This window comes from Trichogramma pretiosum, unplaced genomic scaffold, assembly GCF_000599845.2.
Source record: "Trichogramma pretiosum strain Unisexual culture from Peru unplaced genomic scaffold, Tpre_2.0 scaffold16, whole genome shotgun sequence".
Taxonomy (NCBI): domain Eukaryota; kingdom Metazoa; phylum Arthropoda; class Insecta; order Hymenoptera; family Trichogrammatidae; genus Trichogramma; species Trichogramma pretiosum.
The window spans coordinates 1,882,584-1,901,425 of record NW_019641647.1 but is presented as its reverse complement, the minus strand read 5'-3'; the positions used below and the strand labels follow the sequence as shown (position 1 = coordinate 1,901,425).

Below are 18,842 nucleotides of genomic sequence, written 5' to 3'. Positions count from 1 at the left end.
GGCGGAAAACTAGCGCCGCCTACTGGTCGGTGTAAAGATTAAGCATTAGAAGTGATTTTTTGCACTTATTCGTAATTCTTTAATACTTGAGTACAGCAAGTAAAACCTTATATATAGATATATTCTATATATATGTATATTTTATATGTTGTACCTGCTGGATGTGTTGTCATTGCAACGACGAGTGATCATTTGTACGACGTGTTGACGTTATGGAATAGTTGTCCCTATAGGTCGTAGTTTTTAGTAAGATAATTCTATTCACAAAAAAATCAAGTTGTCTATAAACTTCTGCTTCTGTGAACATATTTCCCATAAACATGTTCACGTAACGGGCCTAGTCGGCATTCCAACGTTTTTGCAGGTACATTATGACGATACCTTATGTTTTGTTATCACAGCATACTTGTCGACTCCTATATATTTGCAGGATTTTCATTGATGAATTCATAATTTTTCTATTTAATGGATAAATAAACGTTTTTGAATTTAATTGACAAGAAATCTGTTGGCAAGTGAACATTGTTTAAAAGGAACATTTGGCATATTTTCAGCAGTTTGAGTTCAAGTGAAGATGTCAGAGGCCAAAGATAAATCCAGTTTTAATATTGATGTTGTTTTGCCTCAACAAGGACTGCTGTATTCCGAACACACATTTGATTACATACTTTGCAAACCAAAGCTAATGCCCCTAAAGTCTGTTACTTTAGAAAAGCTTGAGAAGATGCAAAAAGAAGCAGATGAAAAACTAAAAGAAATGCAAGAACAAGATCAAGTTACTGGAGTACATTGACTGCAGCACTATTAAATCTTTTCTACTGCTACTTTTTTTCTACTACTACAATTTTTCTATTGAAAACTAGCACAAAATGTCAATCGGACTACTTTTGACTGAAGTTATAGTGTCCTTTTGCCTTGCAGCAACTTTGCTGTATAGGTATGGAAATATTTTCCGAAATCATTTAATAGTTACACTATCAGTTCTGATTGCTTGGTACTTTTCATTACTTATTATATTTGTATTGCCTTTGGATGTGTCTTCGGTAAGTTTTTAAAATTTATCGATTTTATAGTTTCGATAATTTGAATGAATTTTTTTTTGCAGACTGTTTTTCGACAATGTGTCAATAATAGTATTAACATTGATGATTCATCAATAGTTCATGCTCTTGAAAATGGTTCAACAACCATCCTGCCGCCAACACATCAGTGCAAAGAGCCATGGTCAATGGTACCAGTACCAGAAAGAGTTTACCGAAATCTTTGGAGAGTTGTTTATTGGACCTCTCAGTGTTTAACATGGCTCATATTACCATTAATGCAGTCTTATATAAAAGCTGGTGATTTTTCTATTCAAGGAAAACTAAAATCTGCATTAATTGATAATGCTATTTATTATGGAAGCTATCTATTTATTTGTGGAGTATTGTTAATCTATTTAGCAATGAAACCAGGGGTTGATCTTGATGGGTAAATACTTTTGTATTAATGTTATTTCATCAAGAATATTTAAAAACTTTTAATTACTTTAATTCAATTTTTTTCAAATATTACAGCCCAAAAATCAAGGCAATTGCCTCTTCAGCATCAAATACCTGGGGTTTATTTTTATTGGTTCTTCTTCTTGGTTATGCTCTTGTTGAAGTACCCAGAGGTTTGTGGAATGCTAGTAAACCAGGTTATACTTTGCACTACAGTTATTTTAAAGCAGCTAAACTTAGCATGGATAAAGCTGAGGCTGAAGATACTGTTGCTGATGTGTTAGAGGTTTGTGCCGTATAGTCTTTGGTATTATTTAAAAATAACTTATCTCATTTTTTAATACTATTTTTTAGTCTCTTCAAGCTGCTAATATGGCTATCAATCCTGGTCATCCTTTCCACAATCATTTAGAAACAATATTTCAAAAAGTTCCAGCTGAAATGAAAGACATGATGAATAGAAGGCAATTACCAGATGATACACCTATAGATATACCATCAGAAAAAGCTCTGATTCGTTTGCATAGAAATGTAAGAGTGCTTAATTTACAAACATTCTGAGTTTTGATTATTGTAATTATTTAATTTTTTTTATTTAGACTATAAAATCTTTGCAAACATTGCAAAGAACTGAAACTCAATGGGGTATTTTAGTAGAAGATATTTTTAATTTGGAAGATATCGCAAGAAATCAAACTAGTCATGATAAAAGATTTAAGCCCAGTTTTCCTGTGCAACGTTCCGGAATATCGCGATATTTTTATAATCCCATTATAGGTATCTGAATATGAAAATGATACTTTTTTAAAATTTTTTATAGTAAAAAATATTATCATCATTTAATTTTAGAATGGTATTGGAAATGCTTTTTCAAAAGTTACATACAAAAAGCCTTATCTGTACTCTCAGCCATGTTATCAATTGCAGTTGTTTGGTCAGAAGTTACCTTTTTCAATGAAAAACCTGTGCTTTCGTTATTTGCAAGATTTGTCAATATGGCAAAAGCAAAATATGATTATTTTACAATTGAGGTGAACATACATTTCTCATTAAATTAAATGAAGCTTGTGAAATTGAATTTTACAATAATTGATTTAATTATTATTTTTCAGATGCTGTCAACTTTGGTGATTGCATATTTATGTTATTGTGCTTACTCTACGGTTCTGAAAATTCGAGTATTGAATTTATATTATTTGGCACCTCATCACCAAACAAATGAATATAGTTTAATATTTAGTGGTATGATGCTGTGTCGATTAACGCCACCAATGTGTTTAAATTTTTTGAGTTTGATTCATATGGATTCACATATTATAAAGCAGCAATTTATGGAGACACAGTATACCCAGGTATTGTATTAAATTAGATCGTTCAAAAAATTATCTTGACACTAATAAATTAATTACTTTAGATTATGGGCCACATGGATGTTATAAATATAATATCTGATGGATTTAACATTTATTTTCCTATGGGAATGCTTGCATTTTGTTTAGCAACTTACTTTAGTCTTGGTAGCCGAATGTTATCCATGCTCGGCTTTCAACAATTTTTGGGTGACGATGAGCTTACAACTGATCTCGTTGAAGAAGGTCGTGAATTGATCAAAAGAGGTACTTTCCACTTAAAATTTCATGAAAAAATGTTTAAACACTAACTGAATCAACATTTCATAGAGAGGCGAAAACGTCAAAGACAGGAGGACGCAATTAGTCGCCGGCGTGAATTTCAAGAGAGATTACCAAGCAGCGGAAACGCTTCGCGCTACAGAAGTTCAAGACAAAGCAATGACACGGGTGTGTACACAATTAATGAATTAGACGCGTGAAAAAAATGTTGCTAGTGCATATATTTTTTATGATTTTCAAAAATGTTGAAATGCAATAAAGAATGTAAAGTATCAATAGTTCTGCACATTACAATATACGTGCTCATGTTTAAATGTAGAATTATATGCATAAAAAATTCACCCAATCATATTTGTCCATACGAATTTGGTTGTAAATCATACTTTCTAAAAGATAGACTTTTTAATAATTTTCAATTTTTTACTATTTATTTAATCGAATGAGTAATTAGTTTAATATAAATAGTTTTCGAGGTTTATTAGATGATTAAAAGAAAGAAGTATTATTTTCAAAATCTTCGTAATAATCCGAAGATAGTATTATTATATTTGAATATATTTTATTTATTAGTGAATCTAATTTAAATGTAGTATTTGTGTTGAATTTTTGAACATTTTTTGCATAATTTACTAGAAAAGTTTAAAAAATAAACTCAGATTGCGAGATAAATTTTTTGCTCATCATTTTTGCATGGATTTAACTATAACGTTTGCTTTCTAACTATACATTACTTATTGTGTATATGTAAGTGCGTGTAAATAGAGTTCAGCTTGAAAATCATGTAGTACGCGTGTACAGTGCGTGTGTGAAAGTGAGCGAAAACCCAACATAGTATTCTCGTTTTGCTATTTAGTGCGCTCGATGAAAAGGGACGATTCGATCGATTCAGCGCGAGCTGGACTGCTGCGTGATTTTGAGGCCAACAATGGTGTTTCGTCGACAACGACAGATTACGTGCAGCACGTCAACCGATCAGCCAGCAACCAGTCATTCAACAATGATGGCTCCTATTATGGAACCAGTGAATCCAACCGTTTCGACCGTGGCTACCCTGCCGACGATTATTCGGACTTTGCCGGTGATAATTTCTGGAACTACACAAGCGATAGCAATCGCGTCGGCCCGGCACCACGGGGACTATTTGATGATATTTGAACATGCTACGATCCTCGTTGTTCAATGGCAATGAGTTTGACAAGAAATATGCATTTAACTGTATCGAGTTGGTACGTGTGAAAGTCATTTTGTACATCAATGAACACCAGAGTGCGCCGAACAATAAAATAACTGTACGATAATCAATATGAAGATAATCTCAGTTGGTATCAATAGTTCATTACTTTAGAAATTGTATACTTATTGATGGTTCCATTTGAAATTCATTATTATACTCATGCAAAATAGTATAGCGTAGTTTTGCCAAAAACTACCAATAAGTTGTTTCGGGCACATTCAAATACGGCCACGAAGTAATGCTATGCTCTGGAGATGCAAAATTTAATCACTTTCAATGCATACGATTTGAGATAAAATAATTAACCCAATTGATGCACAAATAACGTCAATATCTTTGGTAGATTTTACGAGAAAAAAGTTAGTTATTTAATAACATATAATAATTGAGTCTAAACCTAGATCAAAACCTTATTAAAAACTTTTTACAAACAAACTTGTGTCATATTCCCTTCAACTCATTTGCTTTAAAATTTATTCAGATTCTAATATCGATTTACGATATAAAAAAAAAAATTTAGAGGTGTTATAAAGATTTTCACTTTAAATCTTCGATACGAATATAAATTTTTTTTATTTACTCACTTTCTATAATTTTTTTTTTAATACAAAGGTAATTTTGTTTAATTGATATGTTTTTTTCTGTTTAAAATGAAAATTATAGAATTTTTTAGAAATGGATTTTTAGTTCCGAGATACATACCTAATAAATTCATTTAGCTCATCTGTATTTATGAATTTTTGATGTATAAATCGAGTACCACTACCGATATAGATTATAAAAAGTGTCGCACCATCATTAGTAAATTAATGTAGTTAAATTTTTTATCTCAAGTATAATTATGATAGCGATGGGCTAATTTGGACGAGGTTTCGATTATGTGAAATCTGTGCACTTTTCATAGTTAAAATTTGTAAGAAGTTTTACGTAATTTGAGCACCTCGAATATATTGTAGCGAAAAAGGCCGGTGCGCTGTATATGAGGAGCGTATATGCCTCAACTCTCTCTGCCATACTTGCCAGAGGGAGCGCGCTCCTCGATAAACGGACGTTAAGGGATTATATGTTCAAGTCAATAGTTTATGTTTAATGCTCAACAGATAAATAGAGGACTTTAATCAAATTGACAAATACCATAAAGCGTAAAATTATTTTTTTCAGAATTAAATTTCATGATGTTTTTTTAACATTTGGTATACATAAACATTGTTGTTTTTTCAACAGTAAAAATAATTATAAGTTAATTTGTATACACACCATATTTTTGTGGAATTGTTAAAGTTTAAAAAAAATTGCATTCCACATTTACCATAAAGATTATTGACACGATTGTGGTAAATAAATTTATCCTACAGTGAAAATGAAAAATATCCAGTCTAAATAAATGAATACTTAATTTGAGTTTCATGATATTATTTATTTTGCACTTTTAACATTGGAATAAAAGAGTATATCGAATGAGTATACTTTCCACTAATGTTACACGTTGCTCTTTTTTAATTCTCTAAATCCCCTTTCAGGATAATAATATTAAAAATTTATAGCTAAAATATATTTTGTATAATTATTTGTTCAACATTTGATGTTGTACAACCAAATTATTTATAAAACATTCATCGTCCTGGAGGTACACCATAAAAAATGTTAAAGTGTAATCTCAAAAATCAGTAAAATTTTACATTGTGCTTATAAAAAAGACGACGCCTCTTTTTTTTTACATTTTACTAAACATGCTCTTATTCACATGAATCGCATGTGTTTGTTTCAAACTTCAACAACATTAGTTTAGATCTAAATTAAAATGTGTATGTAGTCTAATAACTAGGTATATTTGATCAATAAATATAATCTCAACGGTAACGATAAATAGTAAAATCACTTGAAAAGTAATTTGAAAAGAAATGTATTGAGATAAACGTAAAACAAAATCAATTCAAGCAGGATACACGAGATAGGATGCGATACTGATAACGAAGATAATAGTGAAACAATAAGCAGTTAAGATTTTTATGAGTTTTTTGCGTTCGCTCATTTTTGCATTGTAATACGATGGGTTTTTGATGAGCTTTGGTTTTGTACCAGATATAGCTATAAATAATGGCTCGAGCATTAATATACTTGTTCTGTTGTTTAAATTTTCTACTTGCTCAACTGCAGGATCTTGTTCTAATATCGGTACTTTCATTGTAGCATTTTTATGCTCAGTAGGACTAACAATTGCAGTATTCATTTCTATGTCAACTACTTTTTCCGAAAACTCATTGTACACCTTACTTTCAGGAAAATTATAGTTTTCAGTCCGAGATAGATAATTTTGTTGATTTGAATTCGATGCCAAAAGTAAGGCGTTTGGTTCGAAGCTGAATTGGAGATTGTTTGGCTGGACGATTGAACCGTCATTATGAAAGGTACCAGAAGTTTCATTCCTCGACGATTTATAGATCGGGATAAAGTCATCATCATCGGGATGAGTGAAAGTCGTTTTCTCGGATACTGGCAAAATTTCTTTAATTCGTAGAGGCTGCTTTGCGTAAAACAATCGATCGCTATAAATTGGGCTTGTGCCTTCAACGGCACAGAGGTAGCAATATTTCCGGGCATAACTCGGACGATCACTTTCGAGGTCTATGAGATCAGTATCAATCGAAGTATCGATTTTTCTCCTCTTGAAAGCCACCGTTGCAGTTTCATTGATGACGTCATATAATTCTATTAGATATCGAACATCGTCGGAGGGTGCGAGTGCGTGTGTCTCCGTGATTACGTGCTGGCTACGTTTTGTTGCATGATTATTGCTACTACTTTTCATTTCTGAGTGAGGTTTGTGCTGGTGACTTTGGTGAACACACGCGTACTTTGCTCAGTTTGTGGAGCTCTCTAACTCGAGATTTTCTTTTAATCTGTTCAAATCGTGCAGTACCTGTAATGAATTAAAAATGACAATAATAATAATAATGATAAAAGTAATAATGATAAAAATAATGTACCTCGATAATAGCCGAGGCACTCCACGCTTGAGTTTGACAACTGTCGCGACAGTATTCTCCTTCCTTGTTCGTGAGTTCAGGAAGGCCACGCCAATGATTACTGGAAGCCTCGGTAAGATGCCTGGAAATGACTGCCTCGGTCCATTCGATGGTACGTTGAAGCTCGGTTTCGTCTCCAAGCATCGACGTGTACTGCAGCTTTGCTCGTAAAAAGTACCCAATCGGCCAGAGCCATTCGGGCCCTTGATGATAATTCCATCCTTGAGCCACTTTCGGATCGTTTGAGTCGTTGGCATTGTCATAAAAGCCGTTGTAGGCCCAATCGGCGGGATCCAAAGTTTTCATGCCCAGTGGGCCCAAGAGAATTTTTTCGGCTTGTTTCAAGGCCGTTAAGGCACGTTTAGGATTAAACAAACTGGGCGACTATAATGAAATCCCACTATGAGCTATCTTGATGATGGCTTTAAGATAAAATTCAAAAAGATATACTTACGGCAACCATAGCTACGGGAAAATTGGGTCTCAATTGGTAATCCGTCCATGGCTGTGTAGCTCCGTGACAATCTTTATATATGCCACGCCGATGAATCAAATCGGCTCCCAACTCACCTTCAGTTGCTTCCTCGTTCACATAGAAGTAAGTATCGAAGTTATCCTTAATTTTGTCGGCCCACTGCTTGTAACTCCAAGTGACCGTTGTACCTGTGCAGCAGAGAGCCAATTAACGCGCATCGTCAACGCCAATTAACGAACCGCTCGACTCAAGTCTACGAACCATCTCGATTTTTACGCTGAACACTGCCGTGAGGAAAAAGATTTTGTTTGTAGAGCTCAGCGAGAAACACGAGACTGCTGTGGCATAGTCCAACTATTTCAACGGCAGAGCCGTCCCTCGGCGTGGCCGGTTTACCCTTGTTGCCGGCTTTCACCGAGGAGCCCATCTTATCCATCCAAGTGCCGCAGTTGGCCTCGTTGCCGCCAAACACGAAGCCAGTTTCGGGATTCACGCCGATCTGATTGTTGAAGCCGCGATCGGTCATGTGCTCGTCTATGCGGGGGCCGGCGTTGCGCTCGCGGAAACAAAGACCCTGGAAATGTACGCTAAGGGCTTCGTGCATCACGTCGTGCAGTGGTTGATCCTGTGAAAGATGCCAGAGTTTACAAGAACGAAAGCCGATCTTTGCTCGTTGGCTTTTCGACTATTTACCACTTGGCCAGCGGCAGTTGCTGGTGAATCGTCGCTTGGAAACAGCCTCGAAACTTTATCCGTTAGAATACTCAGACCGTTCGGAGTCTCGTTGACGAAGCATTGAATCGCGTAGAGCCACCACCACACGGCATCTCGACAATTAAATCTATGCATTTTCAAAAGTCATATTTTTCTTTGGACATCAAGTTCTAATGTAATGCACGGTAGATTATAAAAGTTATACCTGGCATTTGCACCTCCGTCCAATAAGTTAGGAATCAAACCATGACGCAAAGTACCAGCGAATGCGAGAATGATGAAGCGAGCCTCTTCGTACCTGCCGGTGAGCACAAGTAAACCTCGAAGGGCAATGAAAGTGTCTCGACCCCAGTTTCTCATGTATCCCACGGCAAAGTGCGGTAATCCAGCCGACAAGGTCAGGCAGTGTTGTTTCTTGGCACCGTGCATGTCTTTGATTTGCGGCAATGGGGGCTCCAATGCCGGTGATAAATCCGGTAGCTGCGCCGACTTTATGATTCCGCCAACTTGAACCGATACCAATGACAAAAGTCGAGTGAAGTCCGTTCCGTCTCTTACGAAGCTGAAACGCGTCGTTATCCGGACGTTAAAATTTGAATCTACAGTACTTGGGTGCTATCTATACTGAATAAAAAATGCTTATACTTGGACATGAGACTGAAGCATTGCTCGATGAGAATCGAGTACACGTTAACGATGATGACGTCAAAATAACTTGGGACTAAGTAGCGTGGGATTAGCTTAAAAGGTTCCGAGGCTTTTTCCAACCATTCGCCTAGGGCCAATGTACCATCGTCTTCTTTGAGTCGCTGCCACGTGTAATCTATGAAAAACCATCGATTCATTTGTAAATATATTCGTGCCAACCGCACCGATACATTTTATCAAATTCTTACCAATTAACCAGTTGCCTTGTCGAAGATTATTGCACAACGGATGTCCGAGATCGTTATTTGAGCGTATATCAGCCAACAAAGATATCACACCTAGGTCATGCAATAAATAAATAAAGCGATACGTTAAAAACATGTACCCAAGAAAAAAAAAATTAATAAAGAAAAAAAGGAAAAAAACGAACCTTGCAGTCCAGCATAAACTAAAGGTCCGTAACCAGGTATATCATAAACGCCAAACTTGTTTGAAGTTTCGTCTCGTTCTTCTTGATCGCATCTGTAGAGAGCTCGGTTGAGATCGGCCAAGCTCAAACGCGACGCTATTGCACGCAGATCTGTGTTGTTCAAAGTTGTGAGCATTTCAACGAGGTCGTTAGCTTGCTCCACAGCTGGTTTAATATTGGCGTGAAGAGAAACTCTGCGAGAATCGGAGCAATTACTTAAAAGAAATTCCGATATAAGTTATTACGTTTACTGACCTTATGGCTACGACCGAGCCCGGCTGGAATTGAGTAAAGTTCAACTGAGTGATTTTAGGGTCCCCTGAATCGACTTTTTCAATGGATTTCGAATCGCTTAGTTGAATGTGTTCTTGGACACGGACCTTATATTCAGAGTATCCATTGACATATTTTTCGTTTTTTAAGTATGATTTAGGATAACTGAAGCGAGGCCCACCCTTCCTGTAGAAAATACAGGTTTAGTCGTAATTATTCTACGTAAGTTTTTTCCTTTTTTTCGAGAATAAAGTTAAATAATTACGCAAATCCTTCGTGGGTCAATCCCGCCTCAAGAATAATTTCTTCGACAATACCCTCGACTCTCAATGGTTTGATGTAACGATGTAAGTCCCTTGCGTTAGGGTCTGGATGTCTAAAGGCTGTAAAGGCCACAAGCACGACGCTCTCGTGAGTCAAGGGAGAATGCCTCGTTACGGCCACCACGTCTACGTCCAATTGATCGACAAACACCTGTGAAAAGCACTTGAGTCCAAGCCAGTAGTGCAAGTCGTTCAGGGCTCTTTTTGCCGCGATGATTCCTGATTCGCAATTGACGTATCTGTCGTCCTCGAGGGCCAAATTTTCGTCGTCCGTCCACTCGGTGTACTGTCTATCCTCGTCGACTACGTGAATCTGCAGAAAATAATTTCTCATTGCACTATACGAACCAGCTGAGCTAGACTATTGTCAAAGATAGAAAATGAATCTCACATGATGAGGCACGAGTTCGTCGTAGCCGCGATTGCTGCCACTAGCGCAGCAAGCCATGGAGACGAGAGCCGCGCTTGGAAGCAAGTCGAAGACGCTGCGTTTCTCCACCGGGCTCGGATTGTCATGGGTCTGATCGAGAAACAGAGCATAGGCTATGCTCGGTACCAGAGGTCTGTGGCGAGCCTGAATGAAAGCTCCGACGGGCTCACCTCCGTATCGGTACACCAGTCTACCTTCCTCGTGACTGTCCCAAGCCGACATGGCCTCTGCGCGTGAATTTCAATTGAGTTTTATTGCTTGCCTAAGAAGTAATCCACTTTTAAAAATTTACCTCTGACTAAGCAAGTGATACCCAAGCGATTGACGAAAATATTATCCTTTTGATCAGAATTCGTGAATAGCTCAGCGACGACGAACAAATCTGGTTTTACTTGTCGAGCCGCGTCTAACATGTACTACAAACATCGAGATTACCAGTATTAATCGAATGAGGACTTTTGAGCTTCGAGTTTGACTCACCTCTGCCACGGGTATCGGAGTCGAATGACAATTGTCCAGCCTGATGCCGTCGAAAATTTTGGCTGTTTGCTGCACGTAACTGGCCATACGTTTCCACAGTGCCGGACAGTCTTCCGGGTTGTCTCCATATCGAAGCTTCACACTGTCACCCCAGGCTATGAGCTCTCGCCTTATGTACACGTTCGAGTCGGGATCGGCAAAATTTTTTAGAGGGTCACCGTTCATAACCCAGCCGTTGTGGGCCATCAAGTAGCAGCCCTTTATCGAGTACATGATTTCTTCTCTTTCCGCGAAATTTCTCGGGCTACCGTAATCGGTAAAATACCTGCGAGAAAACTAATTCGGTCATTGACGCTCAATAAGCTGTCAAGTAAAAAATTACTAATATTACCTAGGTACGAGTGGATTCCTCGTGCTCACTTCTTTTAGCCGTGGTCCATCGGCTTGGACACGGAAGTATCTCATTCCGGAGATGGAATTTTCAACGGCAGCGTTTAAATGATTCTGAATTTCGTTTGTAATACTATCGTTGAGTTGCTGTAAACGATTTTTTAGCTCTTCTGTACATTTTCGCAAGCGAGATTCTTCATCGAAGCAGTCGGGCCTACATTAACACCATTATTTTTCAAATGAAACTGTTAAATTTTCCTCTCTTGTAATTCAAACTTTTACCTGTAAACATTGTACAATTTAAGCGCCAATGGCATATCTATAGTAGCCTTCAACCGTCGATAATCCCGATCTCTTATGATATCGATAGATTTGCCCGCAAATTCCTCCAAATTTTCATTCGGTAGCTGATTTCTCACACAATTCGTAAACTCTGATATTATCTCCTCGATGTTAAGCGTGAATAGCTCATGGATTTTGGCAATCGGTAAAAAGTGTGTGTGCAAGGCATGACGTATAGCCTATAATCAAAAATTTGGTTGAATGTCAGCTAATCGATACCTTTGTTCGAATCCTCTATACCAACATTTAAATGGTCTTCTGTTTCGACGACTGCTGGAATTCCTCGACTCTCCCAAGAGCCAGTTTCGACTTGTAACGTAAGCTCGAATAAAATTGCATCCAAAATGTAGGACGGACGGAGATGTGGACAATTGACACAATTGTATGTACATTCAGGATTATTGATCAAAAATGGACTCTCATTGGCTGTGTGATTCAGGACAATGTCGCATATACTAAGCGTCTGTAAATTATTGATGAAAAAAAATATTTCACAATCGTTGTAAAATACTATTAGAAGCTTATACTTACGTCCCATTCATCGCGGATTTTTTTTATAAGCTGTTCTATTTGATCAAACGTCGTTTCTTTGTCAGGACAATCGTTAAACGAGGAATTGAGTTTTAAATGATCGCTGAGACTGTATGCCGAATTGGACTCTCCCAAAGTCTGTGATAAATTTGAAATCGTAAGTATCGCATCAATAAAAATGATGAATAAGATGAAAAATATTACTTGTATAGGAGTGAAATGAATCATATTGTAGCCAGATTCGTAGGATACCCTCAATTTATTTTCCCAAGTCGAAAATGGTCCAAGTAGCTTGGATAGTACTGTTTGGCATTGTATGCTGTCAATCGGAAGTATCTTACCATTTTTACCGACGGTAAGTTCTGGATCGACTAATATGTAACCTGATGCCATAATTTTTCCGATGTTTTCTCCACTGTAAGAATAAAAAACGCAGTTTAAACTTTGTAAAGTATGGATTTTACAATAGGGATTTCACCTTGATTGGGCGATGTAGTAATGAAAAGATCCCGCGAGAGATACCCTTAAAAATGCTGACTCGTGATTCCATGGCAAATGATAGTACGTCCCTCTTTCAAATGGATTTCCACTCAGCAATGGATGATTTGTAAAAACGTCGACCGCTTGACCTAGTAGCGAGGCGCCTAGTCTGAATTCGACAACCCATCCTGAAAGTAAAAAAAAATATTGAAAAATGTTTGTTATCTAAAAAGGAAAATCTCCAATAATTACGAATACCTTTTTTTAATTTATACAAATTGCCGTCCTGATGCTCTCCTTTGTTTAATGTTAATACTCGTACTTGGTCGTTGTTTTGAGTATCGGCTGAGAAGCCAAGATTTTCCATTATACGTTTTTTGGACTTCTGCTGACCAAATATAAAAAGATTCTATATAGTAATAAGCATTTTTAATTGAAAAAATAAATATGATTCATAAAAAGATTAATTCAATATTCACACAATTTCAAGTTATTTACGCAACAACGGTATTGTTTTTCAGTTATTATTTAAGTGAACAAATGAAAATATAATGATTGAGGACAAAGATGTACAGTACCGTAAGTAAATTCGCCAAGCTTTTATAAAGCTTTCGCAAATATTGATCATAAAATTGACAAGTATATTGAATGAATAATGCATACAAAGAGTGCAACATTTGAGGTTTGGAAAAAAGGAAGAAAAACGAAAAAGTCGAATAATATATCACATACTTGCTACGAGACAAAGACGTCGCAAAGTATGAGCTTCTCGAAATCAGCCTTTACGCGTGTTTTCATGAAATTTTAACGCTATATAGTATGTACACTCTGCACCAAACAATGCCTACTCGTTTTTTCATACGTATACAAAGTACGTACAAGCTACGTATACGTGCAAGCCACATTAAAGGTGGCGAAATATAAGTTAACAGACTCGCTCGGATTACCGTATCCTCGGTATAAGATTGAGAGACACGTACTCGAAACCTATATGTCTTGTCCCCAAAGTTTGGATGTCACCTGCGTGGCTGGTGTATTATTTCATCATTACGTTATTTTCCAAGGCAAGAACCTGACAATAATGTTGACTTGTGCACCAATCAACAGAGACCAAAAAATTATGATAAAATCTCGTGGGGCTTAAAATTGTCATTTTTTAGTCTTTATCTTAATCGTTCGAGCTATTTTCAATTCAATGCAAATCGCACAATTACATCATGCTTTTGAAATTATCATCAGCTTCTATAAATATATCGAGATTTTTCGCTTTAGTATTTGTTATATTCATGCATTTAAAGCACAAGTTGGATCAACATAAAATCGTACCATCAAACTAAAATGTTTATGACGTTCTTTTGGAAATAAAATGAGAAGATTAGAAAAGAACAATAAATTAAACATGTAACGATCACTTAATTGTATTTTTGGTTTACAGCAGTTTTGAAATTCAAGTAGTAGTCATTTTATCAAAACGTTATTTGTCTATTTAGTTACGAACTGGTTCATATACAATCAGAGAAAAAAACATTCAACACCTAACTGTTTTTTCAACGGGGCTTAATTCAGTAGCGCTTTTCTTTATAACATCTTCAATTATAATGTCAACAATTTTTTCTAGAGGTTTTTCAATCTTAACTTTTATAAGTTCCTTTGTGTCGACAGATTTGCCAGCTGTACTTTCTGAATGCTTTGAAATGCTATCATCTACTCTCTTTATAACTTCTTTTTTGACAGACTCATTAATGATAGATGTGTTAGGGTTTTCAACAATTTTTACGATACTTTTTTCAGCGGAACTTTCCGCAGTATTTTCACTCACACCTTCGATCGCACGTCGTTGGGGACTCAACTGAAATATTGCAATCAGTAAAATTGGTGTAATTTCATAAATTTTTTTTTCATTGGTACTTTAACTGAAGAATATAATTAACGAAAAGCAGTAACATAATTTTTTTAAGAAGATACTGAAGCCAGATTCAAAGGACTATTTCCGAATATTTTTCTAAAAAGCTACGAGGATGTCTTCATTTTATTGGTTTTCTAGATATCTACTTTGAGAATTATTTACTATCTTTTTAGAAAAATATTATGTAAAAATCTCAGTAAATGTGTTTAAACATTTTCGTTTTGGCCTGAATTTGGTATCTCCTTAAGATAATGAATATTTACTGAAACTTACATAAGTCCACACAAGAGTCATGCAGCAGCGAAAAAAATTTCCTATCTTCTGAAATATATTTTTAATAGCGACCATTATTGTACTCATTTATGATATAATAAACAATGTTTTGTCACAGTCGAATATCGGGATTTAAAGTCACTTGTATTTTCGACCTATTTAAAAATGAAAACAATTCACATTTTTGTTACTTTATCCACTTTATCTGATTCCTATGAAAATATAAAATTATAAAATAAAAGTAAAGATGTTAAACATGAATTTATCAATCCTCTTTTCATAACGAGTGGCAAAAAACTGATTTTGAAAGACACTGCGTACATTCTAATGAAATTGGATATGTTAATCATGAACATTTTTTTACCTCCCACTACATTAATACTCGTTCTGAGTTTTTTTGATCATCTAATATTCTCGAATTGCTAATATTTTGTGGTATTCGTGATTATTCACTATTAAATTTATATATTTGCATTGTTTCTTATTAAATATGTTATTTTAAAATATAAAATACGATCTCTATAAGGATAACCCTACTAACAGACATAATATCACTCCAACAATTGGAATTATTTCCATCACTTTTATTAAAACAATTTCAACCTTTCGTCATCATTTCCGTTGGTATTATCATGAAAAAAATATTAATTAATCAAGTTCTCGTACCAAGTTACTACATGTCAATGAAAAGAAGAAACCTATGTATAAATTAATACATTATTCTCGTCACTTTATATAAATTTTACACTTACACTACACTTACATTTTTGTACTTTCTTTTTCTACTACCCAACACTTTTAATATTCTTTTCTGTTGGTAGGGTTACTTTTACAGATATCGGTTATGATAATTTAAAATTGTGACATAATAAGAAATATCTATAAATTATTAATAAATATCTTATGTTCAATACCATATTTTTCGCAACTTATTATGAAAATTTTAACGAACCACACTTACAATCTCACTACCCTAAGTGCACGTAATTTAACATTCCAGTAACTTTATGAAAACGCATCGTGCTATTACGGTATAACCAGTTTGATTGAGCTTAAAGTTATTTTTTATTAATATTTTTAATAATTTAGTTAATAATTTGATAAAGTACAATTTAACTGAATGTGATTCATCTGTTAATAATGTAAAAAGATTGGGGAGGGGAAGTGACTTCTTAAATATGAAAATCAATCATGAGCAATTTTTCATCTTTCACTAGTTACTCAAAATATGAATCGTCGGAGTTTTTGAAAATATTTTTACGAAAAATAAGTACTCTATATCGATGCTCTAATTTAAACATGGTTTTTAAATTTTAAAACTGTCTCAAAATTATAAGCATAAATTTTTATGTTCATAAAAGCTTACCAGAAAAATTAAGTCACTCTTATTTTTATGAATTTAAAAAAATTTGTATGAACTTCAATAACGATAGAATTACTGGTACCCACAGAAAATTTCGAGAAATGTCGAGTTTATCGACGCAAACAATTGATTCCTTTAAATTAACCTTTCAATAAACAGTAGAAAAAGTACTTGATGCTTTCCTTATACAGATTAAGGTATCTTCACACTATATTTAATTTCTTAAAAGAATTAAAAATAAGATGAAAAATAATCAAGTTCAAAAAGATGAACTATAAGTTTAATTCAAAGCTTTTTCCCAGTCTAGTTTTTTAATGCATAAATGCAGAAGAAAAAGGAAATGCATCAGTTTTCCTGTCATGGAATTTGCGTCCAAAAAGTATGACTTCACGATAGGTTTAACTCCAATTTTATTTCGTGTGCCGAATGAAATTTCTTTACTTTTTTTTCAACTTTTAAATTTTTAGCAATCAAATATGATTGATTTTATTCTATAAGATAATTATGCTTAACATGTGTTTCTTTGGAAATAGTTGAACACAGAGCAAAAAACATATGAGTTAATCAACCCTATAATGAGTAACTGAACTTCATCCGAAAATCTTGATTTCAGTTTTTTTACCTTTTTTTTTATTAACTGTTTTATGAGTAGTTTTTATAAATTTGATTTTTTGCTATTAAAGGCATAAGAGTATTATAAAAGAACTATGTATTTATACGAAGTTTTACTTGGACAAATATTAAATTTGACAATTTTAAAGGCGAAGAGTGCAACCTAGGTGAGCTTGAATGAATTATTTCACAGTGAGTTGTAAAGCAGGTCAAAGCGCTAGCCGTGAATGTTGAGGTCAACCTAAATGGTACGCCAAATTCACGCACGAAACTTATTTCCATGCAAAAATGATCGATTATGATAGTATTTAGAAATTGACGTCAATTCATTAAAGCAAGTGAAGCAAAACAATTCCTCACCGGAGTTTTCAATGGTTGCGTTAATTCTATCGAGCTTTCCCTATTACGCTCTAAAATTAACCCTGAAATTGCTCAAAGTAATAAGGCATGCAAGCCTTTATTGCTTTGAGACTATTTTATACATGATAGACCTCACTGGATTTAAACACATGCACTTTCTGCACAAATTACACGAGACACTGTCAAAGGCACAAAATTTTCGCGTTCTATCTTTCAAAGTTGATAGGTGCACATAATATTAGAATTGAAAAAGGAATAATTTTAAATTTACTACTTTCAAATTTTATTTAAGTTACATTTGTATGTTATTAATAATCGAAGAAATTGTTTTTAAATCAAGTACGGATGTATGACAGCTAGAAATGGGATAAAATACTGGACGGTCACCTACATGTGCGAAGGATTACAGCTTAGACGAGGGTGCGTGATTACACGCTGATGTATCAGTAAACTTTCTTATTCGTTAAAGTACGACCTCTGCCACCACGCTTACGATATCAAAACGTCGTTATAGTTTCGGACATGTCTATCGCACAATGCAACCTTGCATCGACTCGCGGCACAAGATGCGCATAAGAAGTAGTAGCTGTAGCGAGATGAAGGTCAACAAAACTGCCCGAACTGAAAGCTAGAGATCTAATGGAAGGCCGCATGAATCTATATACACACATAGCAGCTCTTGGGTATTTAAAAGCAGACGACGATGTCTTCGTAGCCAGCTGATTCCTAACTATATTTAAGACATTATCTATATTGATCAATAGAATAATAGCTAACAAAAATCATAAGATAACCGAGAAATCTTCTTTTTCTGAACAAGATAACGAAGGGAATGCAATACAAAACAAAATAAATTTTGATATTTTTAGTTTAAAAGTAGAACTTTAATTCATCAATATTGATAAAATTGTTCACACCTTCGACATGAAATGACCAAACATCGATTTTGAAGATAACAATTATTATTTCGATTAGTTTTGATAAAATTAATACATTTATTTCATTTTTCATTCAACTTATAATTATAGTTTTTTCAAGTTTATCATTGTATACTCCATATATATTTGTGAAGAGTTAATTTTGAATGATTCTTTTATTGCTATTTTTTACCAGCAAGTCGTTCTTATTATTGGAAAACGAGTGAACTTTGGAAAAACTTTTTTGAGATATCTATAAAATATTTTTAAACTTATATGTCTAAGAAATACCTAAATTTAGGTATCTTAGATTCCTGTCAGACTAAAATTTAGTAAAAATTTAATAAAATCTGATAAATATACACGAGGGTAATATTTTTTCTTAAAAATTCATGCCAAAGAGTTTGGGGGAATATTATTTGGGACTTAATGGGTTAAAAGTACTTATTTTTTAATTTTTCATTGTTTTTCGTAATGTCTAACA

General features: G+C 34.7%; 3 protein-coding genes across 10 annotated transcripts; 2 read left to right on the top strand and 1 right to left on the bottom strand.

The window, feature by feature from the left end:
• Positions 1-59: 59 nt before the first annotated feature.
• Positions 60-814, top strand: LOC106659322 (BBSome-interacting protein 1). Of its 3 annotated transcripts, none has more exons than XM_014381800.2 (2): positions 60-364; positions 558-814. In XM_014381800.2, exon 2 carries the CDS (start codon positions 575-577, stop codon positions 791-793), a length of 219 nt encoding a protein of 72 aa, XP_014237286.1. In that variant the 5' UTR covers positions 60-364; positions 558-574; the 3' UTR covers positions 794-814. The 3 variants fall into 3 exon arrangements, with proteins under 3 accessions (XP_014237286.1, XP_014237285.1, XP_023315665.1); XM_014381799.2 differs by having other exon boundaries at positions 555-814; XM_023459897.1 differs by having other exon boundaries at positions 431-814.
• LOC106659320 (LMBR1 domain-containing protein 2 homolog) lies at positions 769-5,721 on the top strand. The gene is made up of 10 exons (XM_014381798.2): positions 769-1,043; positions 1,106-1,470; positions 1,557-1,767; positions 1,836-2,012; positions 2,081-2,258; positions 2,331-2,512; positions 2,594-2,833; positions 2,896-3,097; positions 3,161-3,280; positions 3,966-5,721. The coding sequence occupies exons 1-10, from the start codon at positions 870-872 to the stop codon at positions 4,265-4,267; spliced, it is 2,151 nt and encodes a 716-aa protein (XP_014237284.1). The 5' UTR covers positions 769-869; the 3' UTR covers positions 4,268-5,721.
• A 21-nt stretch (positions 5,722-5,742) lies between these two features.
• On the bottom strand, positions 5,743-18,135 carry LOC106659319 (glycogen debranching enzyme). 6 transcript variants are annotated; one of them, XM_014381793.2, is made up of 23 exons: positions 15,107-15,356; positions 14,468-14,776; positions 13,186-13,312; positions 12,926-13,115; positions 12,652-12,862; positions 12,448-12,585; positions 12,161-12,379; positions 11,857-12,095; positions 11,576-11,788; positions 11,185-11,509; positions 10,997-11,120; positions 10,666-10,931; positions 10,217-10,587; positions 9,934-10,137; positions 9,640-9,872; positions 9,458-9,547; positions 9,207-9,384; positions 8,767-9,123; positions 8,541-8,688; positions 8,109-8,472; positions 7,827-8,035; positions 7,334-7,756; positions 5,743-7,266 (listed from the first exon to the last, which is right to left on the bottom strand). In XM_014381793.2, exons 1-23 carry the CDS (start codon positions 15,191-15,193, stop codon positions 7,207-7,209), a joined length of 5,085 nt encoding a protein of 1,694 aa, XP_014237279.1. In that variant the 5' UTR covers positions 15,194-15,356; the 3' UTR covers positions 5,743-7,206. The 6 variants fall into 6 exon arrangements, with proteins under 6 accessions (XP_014237279.1, XP_014237281.1, XP_023315663.1 ...); XM_014381795.2 differs by lacking the exons at positions 14,468-14,776; positions 15,107-15,356 and adding an exon at positions 17,833-18,135 and having other exon boundaries at positions 13,186-13,315; XM_023459895.1 differs by lacking the exons at positions 14,468-14,776; positions 15,107-15,356 and adding an exon at positions 17,833-18,135.
• Between the last annotated feature and the right edge of the window lie 707 nt (positions 18,136-18,842).

Coding starts and splice junctions, on each gene's coding strand:
- LOC106659320 (XM_014381798.2), top strand. CDS start 870: ATGTCAATCGGACTACTTTTGACTGAAGTTATAGTGTCCTTTTGCCTT. Junction 1,471..1,556: donor CCAGGGGTTGATCTTGATGG/GTAAATACTTTT, acceptor CAAATATTACAG/CCCAAAAATCAAGGCAATTG. Junction 1,768..1,835: donor CTGTTGCTGATGTGTTAGAG/GTTTGTGCCGTA, acceptor ACTATTTTTTAG/TCTCTTCAAGCTGCTAATAT.
- LOC106659319 (XM_014381793.2), bottom strand. CDS start 15,193: ATGAGTACAATAATGGTCGCTATTAAAAATATATTTCAGAAGATAGGA. Junction 10,932..10,996: donor TATCACTTGCTTAGTCAGAG/GTAAATTTTTAA, acceptor ATTCACGCGCAG/AGGCCATGTCGGCTTGGGAC. Junction 8,473..8,540: donor CAACTGCCGCTGGCCAAGTG/GTAAATAGTCGA, acceptor CATCTTTCACAG/GATCAACCACTGCACGACGT.
- LOC106659322 (XM_014381800.2), top strand. CDS start 575: ATGTCAGAGGCCAAAGATAAATCCAGTTTTAATATTGATGTTGTTTTG.